Genomic DNA, 17,597 nt, shown 5'->3' with positions numbered 1-17,597 from the left:
CTCTCTCTCTCTTTCTCCCTCTGTCTCTTTCTCTCTCTCTCTCTCTTTCTCCCTCTGTCTCTCTTTCTCTCTCTCTTTCTCCCTCTGTCTCTCGCTCTCTTTCTCCCTCTCTCTCTCTCTCTCTCTTTCTCCCTCTGTCTCTCTCTCTCTCTTTCTCCCTCTGTCTCTCTCTCTCTCTTTCTCCCTCTGTCTCTCTCTCTCTCTTTCTCCCTCTGTGTCTCTCTCTCTCCCTCTCTCCCTCTCTCTCTCTCTCTCTCTCTTTCTCCCTCTGTCTCTCTCTCTCTCTTTCTGTCTCTCTCTCTCTCTCTCTTTCTCCCTCTGTCTCTTTCTCTCTCTCTCTCTTTCTCCCTCTGTCTCTCTTTCTCTCTCTCTTTCTCCCTCTGTCTCTCGCTCTCTTTCTCCCTCTCTCTCTCTCTCTCTCTTTCTCCCTCTGTCTCTCTCTCTCTCTTTCTCCCTCTGTCTCTCTCTCTCTCTTTCTCCCTCTGTCTCTCTCTCTCTCTTTCTCCCTCTGTGTCTCTCTCTCTCCCTCTCTCCCTCTCTCCCTCTCTCTCTCTCTCTCTCTCTCTTTCTCCCTCTGTCTCTCTCTTTCTCCCTCTGTCTCTCTCTTTCTCCCTCTGTCTCTCTCTCTCTCTTTCTCCCTCTGTCTCTCGCTCTCTTTCTCCCTCTCTCTCTATCTCTCCTTCTGTGTCTCTCTCTCCCTCTGTCTGTCTCTCTCTCTCTCTCTCCCTCTGTCTCTGTCTCTCTCCCTCTCTCTTTGTCCCTCTGTCTCTCTCTGTCTCTCTCTTTATCCCTCTGTCTGTCTCTCTCTCTCTCTCTCTTTGTCCCTCTGTCTGTCTCTCTCTCTCTTTCTCCCTCTCTGTCTGTCTGTCTCTCTCTCTCTCTCTCTCTCTCTCTCTTTCTCCCTCTGTCTCGCTCACTCTGTCTCCCTCTGTCTCGCTCTGTCTCTTTCTCTCTATCACCTTCAAGATGATACAGTCCACAAAACAAAAGCGAACCGATTGCTAATGACCCATTGAGAGAATAATGATATCGTTACTGCACGCTCAAACACCAATTCAACGTGAAGGTTCAGTGAACTGCAGCAGTGATCGGCATTGTAGAGTGGTGCTGCAGCTTCCAGGCAGAATTTCAATGTGGTTCAGTGCAGAGCGATGATAAATGAGTTTCGATATTGCAGCTGCCATACTCTCTCTCTCCCCCCCCCCCCCCCCCTTGCTGGATGTGCAGTGTAGCTGTGCTGAAGTGTATTGAACAAGAGATTTGTTTTTTTGTTGCTGAAACACCTTCGTGATCTGGGCATTGCTGAAAGGGCATTTTATACTCGTCTAGTGACCGGGGAGGAAGATCGAGCACTGTGTGCAGCTGCTGTGATCCATTGCACCAGAGCTTGGCAATGGTCGTGGTGACAAAGTGACACTGACCCTTTTATAATGAAGTGAGGATCTGAAAGTCTGTCTGTGTTCACCCAGCTGGAACCTACTGTGTTCTCCGATTTCCCCCCCGTCAGTGCCGTTTGGCCTCCTGAATCTGGCTCAATAACTGGCTCCTTGCTTGCTGCATGAGGGAGCCCCCAGCAAATCTGTCCAGTGCTTCGGAGGGTTGGTCACGGGATTGCCATGTGTGGCTCGACAGCCCGGCTCCCTTGCCCGAATTTCCACCCTCAGTGTCAGGCAGCAGACACACTGGTGACAGAAAACGTTCCTCCGGCGGGTGCCACACTGTCAGAGGTGCAGTGTCTTCTGCACGAGGTGTTAAACAGGGTCAGGCCAAGGTGATTTACTGTAATAGTGTCTCCCTTCACTGTCCGTGAGCCACCTTCTGTTTCTGTTCCAGCCAAGGCTAATCGTGCACCTCCATACACCAAGTTGAAGAGATCGCCTTGCTGTATTAGATAGAGCAGGTCAGTAACTCTCCTGGTCGGAAGACCTATCTTTTTCAATGTCCTAGGGTTTTCAAGTTGGCGCCCCATTTATTTGGGCGGGCAAGCCACACCAAGGATACGTGGGACATTGCTCCAGAGGGATAGACAGTTGGGAGGAGGGGGGTTAGCGTTACCGAGTTTGCTATTCGATTACCAGGCGGCCAACATTGAGAAGGTGTTGGGGCAGGTTACCCGTCCGAGTCCCATCTGGGGACAGGTGGAGGTGGGTCCTTGCTGGGGCGCTAGTTTGGTCGCCTTGGTAACTGCCTCGCTTGCACTCTCCCCTGTGTGGCTTTAATCCAACCCGTTGGTGGGGCCTACCCTGTCGATATGGAGCCTCGTTCGACAGCATTTTGAGCTTTATCCATGTTGTTGTCCTATTTGTGGTAACCATCCCCTTGAGCCGTCAAGTTTGGACTCGACGTTTCGGTTGTGGGGGAGGAGAAGGGTCTTCAAAGGTTTGGGAACTTTCCATGGAGGGTTTGCCAGCCTTGAGGAGCTGTCGGTATAGTTTCAACCTTCTGGGGCGAACTTGTTCCAAGAAATGCAGATTGGTAACTTTGTGTGAAATACCTTTCCCTTACCGCCACTTTCTCTGAGGAAGATCATGTCTTTAGCGGGACTGGTGCAGGGGCTACTTCAGGTATCTATGGCCAGGTCTTCTCAGTGGAGTCGGCCCTGCTGGGTGAAGACCGAGTGGGAGGGGGAATTGGGACCTATTTTGGATTGGGAGGTGTGGCGTGGAGGCCTTTGCAGGGTGAACTCCACATCCTCCTGTGCGGGACTCCGCCTGATCCAGTTTATGGTGGCGCGTGGGGCAGATCTGACCAAGGCTGGGGTGATGGAGTGGAGGACGGGTGTGAGCGGTATTCTCAGGGGTCGGCTAATCACACTCGTATGTCCTGGTCATGTCCCAAGTTGCTAAACTTCAGCGTCTCCTCCTTCGGCGCCATGTCGGAGATTCTTAACGTCAAACTGGAGCCCCCTTCGCTGGTGGCCATTTTCAGCTTCTTGCACTTGCTGGTGCTGCAGATGGGGGTGAAGAGGGATGTCCTCACCTTGGCCCTGTTAATAGGAGGAGGTGGGGGGGGGGGGGGGGGTTGCAAGTTCTGCTTGGGTGGAAGTCTAGTCCAGTGCCTCGGCCTTGTTGGAGGACCTCATGGAATTGTTGTATGTCGAGAAGGTCGAATATACAGTCATGGTGTTAGTTAAGGGTTCTCCATGAGATGACAGCCATCATTCCCTCTTTCACAGTGTTAGTCACCGTCTGTTGTCAGGTGGGGTGTTTAGTTTAGTTTATGGTTGGAGGAGGGGGTGGGTTCATTGGATGTGGTCTATACTGTTGGTTGTGTATATTTTTACAGAGTAACTTGTAACATCTGTTTTTATAGTTGTATTGTTAAAAATGAAAGTTCCTCAAATATTTTTTGAACAAAGGAAGGCCTAACTTTCGGGCAAGTGCGAACTGGGTTTGACACAGAGAGGCCGACTGCCTTCTCCACTCGCTGTCACCTTCTCTCTCTCTCTCTCTCTCTCTCTCTCCAGAACCAGCCAATGATGACCGTCCCACCAAAGATGGAGGATCCCATTCGGATTGGCGAGGACAAGTATATTCCCAAGTGAGTGAGAGTCCCACGGGCAGGGTCCGAGCTTGCAAAGCAGAATCGAGCCCCCCCCCCCCCCCCCCCCCCACCACCAAGGTGGTGATTGATGTATTGAGCTGAAGATGATTGAAGTTGGGAATGGCAGTCAGTTGCTGAGTGATGTTTAAAAACACAAGCTCCAATAACGTGACCTGTGCTCAGATACGCGGTCTCGGGCGGAGAGGCAGCAGATACCCCGTAAACAGGTCGCTGCGCCCCACCGACTGGCGATATTCCAGAGTGAGAACCTGGAGTCGAGGGTTTGAGAATTCTGAAAGCCTCTGAGAGAGGAGTCCACAAGGAAAGGGGAGTCTCCCCTCACTCTGCTCATTGAGCGGGGTCAGTGGCCGGGGAAGGGGGGGGGGGGGGGGGGGCGGGGAGTTAGGGAATTGAGAAACCAGTAACCAGGGAGCCTCCACTTCAAGGTAATCCACCAAAGAGCGAGGAGTTGGGGTTGGGAATGAAGAGAGTTGTGGAACAATTTATCAGAGGGAGTGCTGAAGCCAAGATCATTTTATTTTTTAAAAAAAATCATTTTTCTGGATGTGTGTGTCGCTGGGCTAGACCAGCATTTATTGCCCATCTCTAATTGCCCCTTGAGACGGTGGTGGTGAGCTGCCTTCTCGAACCCGCTGCAGTCCCTGTGGTGTAGGTACAGCCACTGTGCTGTTAGGGAGCAGGTTCCAGGAAGTTGCCCCAGCGACAGTGAAGGAATGGCCGATATATTTCCAAGTCAGGGGGGTGAGTGAGTTGGAGGGGAACCTCCAGGTGGCGGGGTTCCCAGGTATCTGCTGCTCTTGTCCTTCTGGATGGCAGTGGTTGTGGGTTGGAAGGTGCTGCCAAGGGGCCTTGCTGAGTTGCTGCAATGCATCTTGTGGATGGTACACACTTTGTGTCGGTGGGGGAGGGAGTGAATGTTTGTGGAAGGAGGAACAATCAAGTGGGGCTGCTTTGTCCTGGATGGTGTGGAGCTTCTTGAGTGTTGTTGGAGCTGCACTCATCCAGGCAAGTGGAGAGTATTCCATCACACTCCTGACTTGTGCCTTGTAGATGGTGGACAGGCTTTGGGGGGGTCAGGAGGTGAGTTACTCGCTGTAGGATTCCCAGCCTTTAACCTGCCCTGGTAGCCACAGTATTAATGTGCCTGGGTCCAGTTCAGCTTCTGATCAATGGTAACCCCAGGATGTTGAGTGTGGGGGGATTCAGCGATGGTAATGACATTGAATGTCAAGGGGCGGTGGTTAGATCCTCTCTTGTCGGAGAGTGTCATTGCCTGGCGCTTGTGTGGCGCGAATGTAACTTGCCACTTGTCAGCCCCGAGCCTGGATATTGTCCAGGTCTTGCTGCATTTGGACAGGGACTGCTTCAGTATCTGAGGAGTCGCGAATGTGCTGAACATTGTGCAGTCATCAGCAAACATCCCCACACCTGACGACCTGTTGGAAGAGAGGTCACTGATGAAGGAGCTTTGAAAAGAGGATGGAAGGAATATTGAAACCGTGGAGATCTGAGGAGAGGGCTGTGTAGTGAGAGTCCGGTGTGGATTGCTCGAGAGTCGGCAAGGATTAAACCTCCGGGTGACCAGTGCTCCAGGAGCAGCTTGAGGGATTGGAAGGTGGGATCTGCAGCAAACTATCCGAGAAATGAATCAGACGGGCATGGAACAATTGTTCTCGAGTTTGTTTTGACAGCTATGGGAAACCAAATTCTTTTTGTCTGTGGCGAAGAGCTACTTAACCGGGTGTGCTGGCTAGGAATGGACACGCACTGATTCATATCCAGCTGAAGGGTGCTAGCCCTCCAGGATGGGGCAGAAGGGCCTCCTCCAGAGGCACAAGTGTTTGCCCTGCGGATGTTCATGTTCATTCCGGTAAATGGGATCATTGTGGTCAGTTATTTGTTGACCGACGTGGAAGCGATGGGCCGAATGGCCTCCTGTGCTGTCGACATCTGCGAATCTACGGGCTGCGTTGAGTGAGGGTAGGTTGGGTTGGGCGGGATTTGCCGCTGAATAGCCTGCTGCCAGTTGTTGAGGGAGGTCACAGAAAGTGACCGGGAGTAGAGGTCAGCGGGGAGGGAGACACTTGGCACACACACACGGGAGGAAACCGCGTGGGGGGGGGGGATGTTCGTGGACACACACACAGCTGCTTTGCTTTCTCATGGGGTTAATATCCCGGTTGAAACTTGACTAAAATAGAGTTCCTTCTTTGAAACTGCTCAGCATTTCCGTAAATGAGAAGGGTCACTTCCCCTTTCTGGCCCACTCACCCAGCTCCTGAGCTCCTCACGTGATGTTCCCTTCACAAGTCACAGTAAAAAGTGCGGACTGAGGAACAGATCCAGCAATCTTGCACGGTCCCCTTGCCTGCTCCATAGCAACCACTGATGACAAAGGCCTGGCCCTTTCTTTTGTGATAGTGTTCGGAAACCAAAGAGCCGTTCAGTATTCATGCCCCATCACTCTGGTCTCTTGTCCACACATTGTCCCGGTTCCCATCATTCCACCTTCAGCTGCCAGGGCCCCAAACTCCTGAATCCCCTCCCTGGACCTCTTTCTCCCCCCCCCCCCCCCTCTCAGCAGCACGGTTGCATAGTGGTTAGCACAATTGCTTCACAGCGCCAGGGTCCCAGGTTCGATTCCCGGCTTGGGTCACTGTCTGTGCGGAGTCTGCACGTTCTCCCCGTGTCTGCGTGGGTTTCCTCCGGGTGCTCCGGTTTCCTCCCACAGTCCAAAGATGTGCAGGTTAGATGGATTGGCCATGATAAATTGCCCTTCGTGTCCAAAATTGCCCTTAGTGTTGGGTGGGGTTACTGGGTTATGAGGATAGGGTGGAGGTGTTGACCTTGGGTAGGGTGCTGTTTCCAAGAGCCGGTGCAGACTCGATGGGCCGAATGGCCTCCTTCTGCACTGTAAATTCCGTGATTCTCTCTTTGTTCGGTCGAATGCTCCTCAATCCTAACGCAGTTGGGTGTTGAATATTAGTTTGGCAGCACAGCTGTGAAGGAGCTCGGCGTGTCTCCTGATGTGACAGGCGTTGTGTAAATGCAAGTTGTCCGGGGCCTGCGCTCTGGGATGTGTTCTTTGTCAGAATCCCTTGAACCGGAGTCTTGGGGAGGGAGGGGTCTGCCTTGATTGTACCGACGAGGTGTCCCTGCTCACTGGCACGAAGCGGAGAGAGAGAGAGAGAGAGGCACTTGGCTCGGATGAGCTGGCAAGTGCTGTTGAAATGTTATTTACTGACACCAAGAAGCTTTGCTAAGGCTGATTAGAAGGGGCTTAACTCTGATCCCTGACTGGGATTCACGTGCTGGCAGAGGAAGGGGGTTGGGGTAGATCTCCAGTTTCTCTGTCTTGTCATCCCTTGGTTTCGAAATAAGAATAGTTTCCTTGGGAGCATTGGGTAGCCTCCGAGACTGAGGGGAGGTGGGCGGGGGGGGGGGGGGGAATAAGTGGCTGGATTCAAGTCATCAACTGTGCTTTTTCATTTCCTCCCCCCCCCCCCACCCCTGTTACGGATTTTACATCTCTTGAGTTGTGCAAAGATGACCCTAGTTTTCATGGGTGAAATATTATGGCCCCTTCCGCTGGTGGGATTTTTCAGTCCTGCCGAAAATAATGGACTTCCGAATGGCTCGCGGCACTTTCCAAACCCAGCCTCACTCCGACAGGAATATAAAATCAACCAGTGTATGTCCAACTGGTGTTATTCACTGTGCTTTAGAATGTCTGCTCCATGCTTCAACCCTAGCTCCCAGTTCCTCTCTCTCTGCAGATTTCTCTGAGTTCACAGACGGGCTTAACCAATCAACCACAGTGAGCCTCAGTAGTTAACAGACTCACAGAATCAAACCAAGAACAGCTGAGCACAGCAACACCTCCCCACATTCCCAGTCTCTGATGAGGGCACGTTTATTGGCTAAACCCTTTGTTTCTGAGACAGTTGAAGAGATTACAAGGAGGTTGGATGGAAACTGGATGGAATGAATTGGATGTTGGTCAGATTGAAGGTGCAATCTCCAATCTGACTGACATTTGGATTTGAGAAGAACTCCGTGTGTCTTGCTGGCTTCATCAATAAAAACATCAGACCCATTGCCACTCCTCTATAGCCTTATTGTCAACTGATCCTCTTGTCTCTCATTCCCATCCCAATGAGGAATATATATGAGGAGGAAAATAACGAATCCTTTACATCAGGACTTCCCGAAGCACTTCACAGCCAATCACTTACTTCTAACAAATCCACTCCCTCGGTACTGCCCTCTGACAGTGCGGCACTCCCTCAGTACTGACCCTCTGACAGTGCGGCACTCCCTCAGTACTGACCCTCTGACAGTGCAGCACTCCCTCAGTACTGACCCTCTGTCAGTGCGGCACTCCCTCAGTACTGACTCTCTGACAGTAGCACTCCCTCAGTCCTGACCATCTGACAGTGCAGCACTCCCTCAGTACTGACCCTCTGACAGTGCGGTACTCCCTCAGTACTGACCCTCTGACAGTGCGGCACTCCCTCAGTACTGACCCTCTGACAGTGCGGCACTCCCTCAGTACTGACCCTCTGACAGTGCAGCACTCCCTCAGTACAGACCCTATGACAGTGCGGCACTCCCTCAGTACTGACCCTCTGACAGTGCGGCACTCCCTCAGTGCTGACCCTCTGACAGTGCGGCACTCCCTCAGTACTGACCCTCTGACAGTGCGGCACTCCCTCAGTGCTGACCCTCTGACAGTGCGGCACTCCCTCAGTGCTGACCCTCTGACAATGCGGCACTCCCTCAGTACTGACCCTCTGACAGTGCAGCACTCCCTCAGTACAGACCCTATGACAGTGCGGCACTCCCTCAGTACTGACCCTCTGACAGTGCGGCACTCCCTCAGTGCTGACCCTCTGACAGTGCGGCACTCCCTCAGTACTGACCCTCTGACAGTGCAGCACTCCCTCAGTACTGACCCTCTGACAGTGCAGCACTCCCTCAGTACTGACCCTCTGACAGTGCAGCACTCCCTCAGTACTGACCCTCTGACAGTGTGGCACTCCCTCAGTACTGACCCTCTGACAGTGTAGAACTCCCTCAGTACTGACCCTCTGACAGTGCGGCACTCCCTCAGTACTGACCCTCTGACAGTGCGGCACTCCCTCAGTACTGACCCTCTGACAGTGCGGCACTCCCTCAGTACTGACCCTCTGACAGTGCAGCACTCCCTCAGTACTGACCCTCTGACAGTGCAGCACTCCCTCAGTACTGACCCTCTGACAGTGCAGCACTCCCTCAGTACTGACCCTCTGACAGTGCAGCACTCCCTCAGTACTGACACTCTGACAGTGCAGCACTCCCTCAGTACTGACCCTCTGTCAGTGCGGCACTCCCTCAGTGCTGACCCTCTGACAGTGCGGCACTCCCTCAGTGCTGACCCTCTGACAGTGCGGCACTCCCTCAGTACTGACCCTCTGACAATGCGGCACTCCCTCAGTACTGACCCTCTGACAGTGCAGCACTCCCTCAGTACAGACCCTCTGACAGTGCGGCACTCCCTCAGTACTGACCCTCTGACAGTGCGGCACTCCCTCAGTGCTGACCCTCTGACAGTGCGGCACTCCCTCAGTACTGACCCTCTGACAGTGCGGCACTCCCTCAGTACTGACCCTCTGACAGTGCAGCACTCCCTCAGTACTGACCCTCTGACAGTGTGGCACTCCCTCAGTACTGACCCTCTGACAGTGTAGAACTCCCTCAGTACTGACCCTCTGACAGTGCGGCACTCCCTCAGTACTGACCCTCTGACAGTGCGGCACTCCCTCAGTACTGACCCTCTGACAGTGCGGCACTCCCTCAGTACTGACCCTCTGACAGTGCAGCACTCCCTCAATACTGACCCTCTGACAGTGCAGCACTCCCTCAGTACTGACCCTCTGACAGTGCGGCACTCCCTCAGTGCTGACCCTCTGACAGTGCGGCACTCCCTCAGTACTGACCCTCTGACAGTGCGGCACTCCCTCAGTGCTGACCCTCTGACAGTGCGGCACTCCCTCAGTACTGACCCTCTGACAATGCGGCACTCCCTCAGTACTGACCCTCTGACAGTGCAGCACTCCCTCAGTACAGACCCTATGACAGTGCGGCACTCCCTCAGTACTGACCCTCTGACAGTGCGGCACTCCCTCAGTGCTGACCCTCTGACAGTGCGGCACTCCCTCAGTACTGACCCTCTGACAGTGCAGCACTCCCTCAGTACTGACCCTCTGACAGTGCAGCACTCCCTCAGTACTGACCCTCTGACAGTGTGGCACTCCCTCAGTACTGACCCTCTGACAGTGTAGAACTCCCTCAGTACTGACCCTCTGACAGTGCGGCACTCCCTCAGTACTGACCCTCTGACAGTGCGGCACTCCCTCAGTACTGACCCTCTGACAGTGCGGCACTCCCTCAGTACTGACCCTCTGACAGTGCAGCACTCCCTCAGTACTGACCCTCTGACAGTGCAGCACTCCCTCAGTACTGACCCTCTGACAGTGCAGCAGTCCCTCAGTACTGACACTCTGACAGTGCAGCACTCCCTCAGTACTGACCCTCTGTCAGTGCGGCACTCCCTCAGTACTGACCCTCTGACAGTGCGGCACTCCCTCAGTACTGACCCTCTGACAATGCGGCACTCCCTCAGTACTGACCCTCTGACAGTGCAGCACTCCCTCAGTACAGACCCTATGACAGTGCGGCACTCCCTCAGTACTGACCCTCTGACAGTGCGGCACTCCCTCAGTGCTGACCCTCTGACAGTGCGGCACTCCCTCAGTACTGACCCTCTGACAGTGCAGCACTCCCTCAGTACTGACCCTCTGACAGTGCAGCACTCCCTCAGTACTGACCCTCTGACAGTGTGGCACTCCCTCAGTACTGACCCTCTGACAGTGTAGAACTCCCTCAGTACTGACCCTCTGACAGTGCGGCACTCCCTCAGTACTGACCCTCTGACAGTGCGGCACTCCCTCAGTACTGACCCTCTGACAGTGCGGCACTCCCTCAGTACTGACCCTCTGACAGTGCAGCACTCCCTCAGTACTGACCCTCTGACAGTGCAGCACTCCCTCAGTACTGACCCTCTGACAGTGCAGCACTCCCTCAGTACTGACCCTCTGTCAGTGCGGCACTCCCTCAGTACTGACCCTCTGACAGTGCGGCACTCCCTCAGTACAGAACCTCTGACAGTGCGGCACTCTCTCAGTACTGACCCTCTGACAGTGCGGCACTCCCTCAGTACAGAACCTCTGACAGTGCGGCACTCTCTCAGTACTGACCCTCTGACAGTGCGGCACTCCCTCAGTACTGACCCTCTGTCAGTGCAGCACTCCCTCAGTACTGACCCTCTGACAGTGCAGCACTCCCTCAGTACTGACCCTCTGACAGTGCAGCACTCCCTCAGTACTGACCCTCTGACAGTGCAGCACTCCCTCAGTACTGACCCTCTGACAGTGCAGCACTCCCTCAGTACTGACCCTCCGACAGTGTGCAATCCCTCTGACAGTGCCCCTCAGGACTGTCCCGAAGTGTCTGTCTGGATTATGTATTGAAGTCTGGAGCCGGACATGAATGCAGAGCTTTGGATGTGTGCACGAGTGCGACACAGCTGAGGGGTGGGTGGCAATGAGTGGAGCCGTGATAAACGTGTAAAAGAGCACTTGATTTTCTCTTTCCTGTAGGAAGGAGCTTCTGGGACACTTGAAGAGGTACAACTGTTACGAAGGACAGACCGCTCCGCTCCGACACAGAGAGGTGAACACTTTAACTTGACAATATGGAGGTTACAATGAGAATCCACAGGGGCAAACCTGGTGTCCAAACCTGCATCCTGCTAAACGGGTGCCATTAAAACTTTCCGAGCTCCCACAATCGCTGACCCTTTCTCTCCGTAAACCTCTTTGTCTTCCTTTCGAATCTCCCTAAAAACCCACCTCTGAGCAAGGCCAGTATGTCCAGGTGTCCCATGACACTGATTGGGAATTGTCAGAATTAATTCCTGGGATACGGGAGTCGCTGGGCTGGGCCCGTCCCGAATTGTCCTTGGACGGAGTGACTCGCTCGGGTCGTTTCTGAGGGCAGCTCCCAGTCAGCCACATTGCTGTGGGTCTGGAGTCACGTGTAGGCCAGACCGGGTAAGGACGGCAGATTTCCTTCCCTAAAGGACAATGGTGAACCAGATGGGGCTTTGCGACAATCGCTTGTCGTTCCATGCTCACCGTCACCGAGACTGGTTTTCAATTCCACATTTCTGAACTGAATTCGAGTTCCACCAGCTCCTGTGGCGAGATTTGAACCCGTGTCCGCGGAAGGTTGGCCTGGGCCTCTGGGTTACCTGTCCAGCGAGGACATCGCGGAGCCACCGCCCATGTACCAAGCCGATATTATTCTGTTTGGTGTGCAAATGCATGTTGTTGTGTCCGGTGAAGCTCGTTACCATGGTGGGTCCTTCCTGCGGGCGGTCAGTGTTTTCGAGACCTGTCCCAGTGAACGGGGGAAACGGCCGTGAGAAACGTGTCTGCATCCAGCTTTACACCCAGCACAGAATGGGCAATTCTACCTCTCTTCCCTGAATTCAGCTGCCCCTGTTCTTTGAGTGCGAGTTGACAAGAGGTGGGGAAGGACTTGTGTCTGCACCTTGCAGTGCTTGCTGAGCCCACTGGAGGGCGCTGCAGTCGACAGGGTCGGTCAGGCTTGGTCAGACCTTTTCAAGCCGCTAATTACGCAAAGACAAGGTTTGGCTCAACGTTGAACAGGAAGTCGAGAAACCACTTGCAGAGCAAAAATAAAACCACGTCAAAGGAATCCTTTGGCAGTTATTATTCACAGAACTGTAATTAACAAAGGTGGCCCTCAGTGTGAGAATCTCAGTGTTTGTATCCAGCTCCCTCCCTCCCTCACTCACTCAGTCCCACTGTCTGAGGGGGTGTGTGATGTGCAGAGGTGAGGGTGAGTGAGAATCCTGAGGTTGGAGGTGAGCTGGACATATACTCTCACTCTCCCCCACACACCCTTTCCACCCCCACCACACACACACACTCTCTTTCTCTCTTTCTCTTTCTCTCTCTCATTCACTCTCTCTCTCTCTTTCTCCCTCTACCCTCTCTTCCCCCTCTCTCTCTCTCTCTCTCACTCTCTCTTCCCCCCTCTCTCTCCCCATCTCTCTCTCACTCTCTCCCCATCTCTCCTCTCTCTCTCTCTCTCTCTCTCTTTCTCCCTCTACCCTCTCTCTTCCCCCTCTCTCTCTCTCTCTCACTCTCTCTCCCCCATCTCTCTCTCTCTCTCCCCCATCTCTCTCTCTCCCTCTCTCCCCCCCCCCTCTCTCTCCCTCTCTCCCCCTCCCATCTCTCTCTCTCCCCCCCATCCTCTCTCTCCACCCATCTCTCTCTCTCGCTCTCGCTCTCTCTCGCTCTCTCTCGCTCTCTCTCGCTCTCTCTCGCTCTCTCTCGCTCTCTCTCGCTCTCTCTCGCTCTCTCTCGCTCTCTCTCGCTCTCTCTCGCTCGCTCGCTCTCTCTCGCTCTCTCTTCCCCCTCTCTCTCTCTTACCCCCCCATCTCTCTCTCTCTCTTACCCCCCCATCTCTCTCTCTCTCTTACCCCCCCCATCTCTCTCTCTCTCTTACCCCCCCATCTCTCTCTCTCTTACCCCCCCCATCTCTCTCTCTCTCTCTCTCACCCCCCCATCTCTCTCTCTCTCTCTCTCTCTTAACCCCCCCCACTCTCTCTCTCTCTCTCTCTCTCTCTCTTCTCTCTCTCTCTCTCTCTCTCTCTCTTCCACCATCGCTCTCTCTCTCTTTCCCCCCCTCTCTCCCCTCTCTTCCCCCCCTCTCTCCCTCTCTTCCCCCCTCTCTCTCTCTCTTCCCCCCTCTCTCTCTCTCTCTCTCTCTCTCTCTCTCTCTCTCTCTCTCTCTCTCTCTCTCTCTCTCTCTCTCTCTCTCTCTCTCTCTCTCTCTCTCTCTCTCTCTCTCTCTCTCTCTCCCCCCCCCCTCTCTCTCTCTCTCTCTCTCTCTCTCTCTCTCTCTCTCTCTCTCTCTCTCTCTCTCTCTCTCTCTCTCTCTCTCTCTCTCTCTCTCTCTCTCTCTACCCCCCCTCTCTCTTTTTCTCTCTCTCTCTCTCTCTCTCTCTCCCCCACTCCCCGTGGGAGCGAGTCCCACATTCTCCCCCACTCCCCGTGGGAGCGAGTCCCACATTCTCCCCCACTCCCCGTGGGAGCGAGTCCCACATTCTCCCCCACTCCCCGTGGGAGCGAGTCCCACATTCTCCCCCACTCCCCGTGGGAGCGAGTCCCACATTCTCCCCCACTCCCCGTGGGAGCGAGTCCCACATTCTCCCCCACTCCCCGTGGGAGCGAGTCCCACATTCTCCCCCACTCCCCGTGGGAGCGAGTCCCACATTCTCCCCCACTCCCCGTGGGAGCGAGTCCCACATTCTCCCCCACTCCCCGTGGGAGCGAGTCCCACATTCTCCCCCACTCCCCGTGGGAGCGAGTCCCACATTCTCCCCCACTCCCCGTGGGAGCGAGTCCCACATTCTCCCCCACTCCCCGTGGGAGCGAGTCCCACATTCTCCCCCACTCCCCGTGGGAGCGAGTCCCACATTCTCCCCCACTCCCCGTGGGAGCGAGTCCCACATTCTCCCCCACTCCCCGTGGGAGCGAGTCCCACATTCTCCCCCACTCCCCGTGGGAGCGAGTCCCACATTCTCCCCCACTCCCCGTGGGAGCGAGTCCCACATTCTCCCCCACTCCCCGTGGGAGCGAGTCCCACATTCTCCCCCACTCCCCGTGGGAGCGAGTCCCACATTCTCCCCCACTCCCCGTGGGAGCGAGTCCCACATTCTCCCCCACTCCCCGTGGGAGCGAGTCCCACATTCTCCCCCACTCCCCGTGGGAGCGAGTCCCACATTCTCCCCCACTCCCCGTGGGAGCGAGTCCCACATTCTCCCCCACTCCCCGCGGGAGCGAGTCCCACATTCTCCCCCACTCCCCGCGGGAGCGAGTCCCACATTCTCCCCCACTCCCCGCGGGAGCGAGTCCCACATTCTCCCCCACTCCCCGCGGGAGCGAGTCCCACATTCTCCCCCACTCCCCGCGGGAGCGAGTCCCACATTCTCCCCCACTCCCCGCGGGAGCGAGTCCCACATTCTCCCCCACTCCCCGCGGGAGCGAGTCCCACATTCTCCCCCACTCCCCGCGGGAGCGAGTCCCACATTCTCCCCCACTCCCCGCGGGAGCGAGTCCCACATTCTCCCCCACTCCCCGCGGGAGCGAGTCCCACATTCTCCCCCACTCCCCGCGGGAGCGAGTCCCACATTCTCCCCCACTCCCCGCGGGAGCGAGTCCCACATTCTCCCCCACTCCCCGCGGGAGCGAGTCCCACATTCTCCCCCACTCCCCGCGGGAGCGAGTCCCACATTCTCCCCCACTCCCCGCGGGAGCGAGTCCCACATTCTCCCCCACTCCCCGCGGGAGCGAGTCCCACATTCTCCCCCACTCCCCGCGGGAGCGAGTCCCACATTCTCCCCCACTCCCCGCGGGAGCGAGTCCCACATTCTCCCCCACTCCCCGCGGGAGCGAGTCCCACATTCTCCCCCACTCACTGGGGAAAGACATTTCTCCTGAATTCCCCATTGGATTTCTGAGTGAATGTTACATGTTGGTGAGCCTCCGTTTGAATCTCTTCTGGAAGTGGAAAGATCTTGTATTTGTCGACCCGAGACAACCCTGTGATGATCTTACAGACCTCTGCTACCTCGGGTTAACCCCCGCATTCTCGTTTCTCGCGTTATCGATCCATTAACTGGGGCCATTCAGTCCATCAAGTCACTGCTAACTCCCTTCAGAGTAATCCAGTCAGTCTTAGTCTCTTTGATGCCGTTATCCTGGTTGTCCAAAGATGTGTGGGGTAGGTGGATTGGCCGTGTTAAATTGTCCCTGAGTGTCCGGGGATGTGTGGGGTAAGTGGATTGGCCGTGTTAAATTGTCCCTTAGTGTCCGGGGATGTGTGGGGTAAGTGGATTGGCCGTGTTAAATTGTCCCTTAGTGTCCGGGGATGTGTGGGGTAAGTGGATTGGCCGTGTTAAATTGTCCCTGAGTGTCCGGGGATGTGTGGGGTAAGTGGATTGGCCGTGTTAAATTGTCCCTTAGTGTCCGGGGATGTGTGGGGTAGGTGGATTGGCCGTGTTAAATTGTCCCTTAGTGTCCGGGGATGTGTGGGGTAAGTGGATTGGCCGTGTTAAATTGTCCCTTAGTGTCCGGGGATGTGTGGGGTAAGTGGATTGGCCGTGTTAAATTGTCGCTTAGTGTCCGTGGATGTGTGGGGTCGGTGGATTGGCCATGCTAAGTGGTGCCTTAGTGTCCGGGGATGTGCAGGTTAGGTGGGGTTTGAGGTTCTGGGAGAGGACAGTGGAGTTGACCTGGACAGGTTGCTCTTTTGCAGGGTTGGTGCGAACTCCTTCTGCACTGATTCTATGACGTTGAATTCCACCACATGCCCAGGTAATATGCAGATCATTACCGATCATGGTGTAAAATAAAAAGGTTCTCCCTCACAGTCTCCATATCTCTTGTGCAAAATCTCAACTCTTTTTCCTGTGTTCCTTGAACCTTCAGCAATTGGGAACACCTTAACTTTGTCTACCTTATCTAAACCTGTCATCATCTTGTCCACCTCCACCAAATCTGCCCTCAATCCCCTTCGCTCCAAAGTAGAACAGCTTCTCCAACCCTGAGCTTTTTCCTGAATGCAATCTGCTGAATCTCCCTCTGAAGGAAGAAGAGGAGTTGATCATCGAGGGTCTTCTCAACATCTCGTGGGGACTGCGGCGGCCGATCCGACTACAGATGCAGGATGATAACGAGCGGATCCGACCCCCACCCTCCTCGACATCCTGGCATTCGGGCTGCAGTGTCGCAGCGCAGAGGTAGGATGTGGCGAAACGGCTCACCCCGAACCCAACCCTCGGCCCGAAGCCAGAACTCGCGGCAAGCGTTAACCCTGACACCGACGCTCACCCCATCCCGAAATCCGAGATGATCCGCAGGGCTGTTTCCAACGTGATTGGGTTGAATTCTCTTCCACTCCCCGAGCCCCCTAAACCAGTCCATTAGAGTACGTACATGCCCTTTGCCAGAATTCACCTTGGCCATGATGGTCGATCCGGTGAATTCCCACGTTGGCACGGAGAGTGCCACTGCCAATCCAGTCCCTTCACCGGGCAACCAATCCGATGCTTTGACCAATCAGACAGCATTTCTCTCTGAATGAAGGTGGGTCAGCAATGCGCTGGTGAATCCAGGTGGACAGGAAGATGCACCGGTCTTTCCTGCCTTTTCAGTGTCGCCACACTGACTGGCAAATGTCGATCCAGATCCCCCTCTCCAATTCCCAGGAGAATTTTAATCCTGTTCGAATACGAAATTCCAACATCCATCAGGAGCTGATTCAGTTTAACCCATTGCAACAGCACGGTAGCACAGTGGTTAGCACTGTTGCTTCACAGCCCCAGGGTCCCGGGTTCGATCCCCGGCTTGGGTCACTGTCTGTGCGGAGTCGGTACTTTCTCCCCGTGTCTGCGTGGGTTTCCTCCGGGTGCTCCGGTTTCCTCCCACAAGTCCAAAGATGTGCAGGTTAGGTGGATTGGCCTAAGTGTCCCAAAAAAAAGGTTGGGTGGGGTTACGAGGATAGAGTGATGGTGTGGGCTTGGGTAGGGTGCTCTTTGTAAGGGCCGGTGCAGACTCGATGGGCCGAATGTCCTCCTTCTGCACTGTAAATTCTATGACAACACCCTAGGAGAGGGGGAAGAGGTGGGGAGGGGAATGTGGAGGAGGGAGTAACGCGAGAGGGTGGGGTAACGGGACGACGTATTGCTGCGCAGGGAGGTAAACCGGGGTGAGAATGGATCAAGGGGGGTGAAGGTGACTTCTTCTCGATGTTATTTTCACACTGTGGGGTCAGTTCCGAGATGTTACCCCTGATTAACTGTTTAATTGCTGTTGTTGATCTGCACACCTGCTCGT

The 17,597-nt window shown here is 54.9% G+C and overlaps 1 protein-coding gene across 3 annotated transcripts in view; it reads left to right on the top strand.

The window, feature by feature from the left end:
• The window catches only part of rassf2a (Ras association domain family member 2a), a 55,975-nt gene that overhangs the window by 16,499 nt on the left and 21,879 nt on the right, over positions 1–17,597 (top strand). Inside the window, exons 1-5 of one of the 3 annotated variants that reach the window (XM_072485621.1) lie at positions 1,245–1,435; positions 1,834–1,900; positions 3,467–3,540; positions 11,265–11,337; positions 16,350–16,501. In XM_072485621.1, coding sequence (XP_072341722.1) covers positions 3,476–3,540; positions 11,265–11,337; positions 16,350–16,501 — 290 coding nt within the window. In that variant the 5' untranslated portion in view covers positions 1,245–1,435; positions 1,834–1,900; positions 3,467–3,475. Of the gene's footprint in view, positions 1–1,244; positions 1,436–1,833; positions 1,901–3,466; positions 3,541–11,264; positions 11,338–16,349; positions 16,502–17,597 lie in introns of those variants that run through there. The other 2 variants (XM_072485619.1, XM_072485622.1) reach the window with 2 other exon arrangements.

The sequence above is a fragment of the Scyliorhinus torazame genome, chromosome 20 (genome assembly GCF_047496885.1).
Source record: "Scyliorhinus torazame isolate Kashiwa2021f chromosome 20, sScyTor2.1, whole genome shotgun sequence".
Classification (NCBI taxonomy): domain Eukaryota; kingdom Metazoa; phylum Chordata; class Chondrichthyes; order Carcharhiniformes; family Scyliorhinidae; genus Scyliorhinus; species Scyliorhinus torazame.
This window is presented reverse-complemented; position numbering and strand designations above follow the sequence as displayed.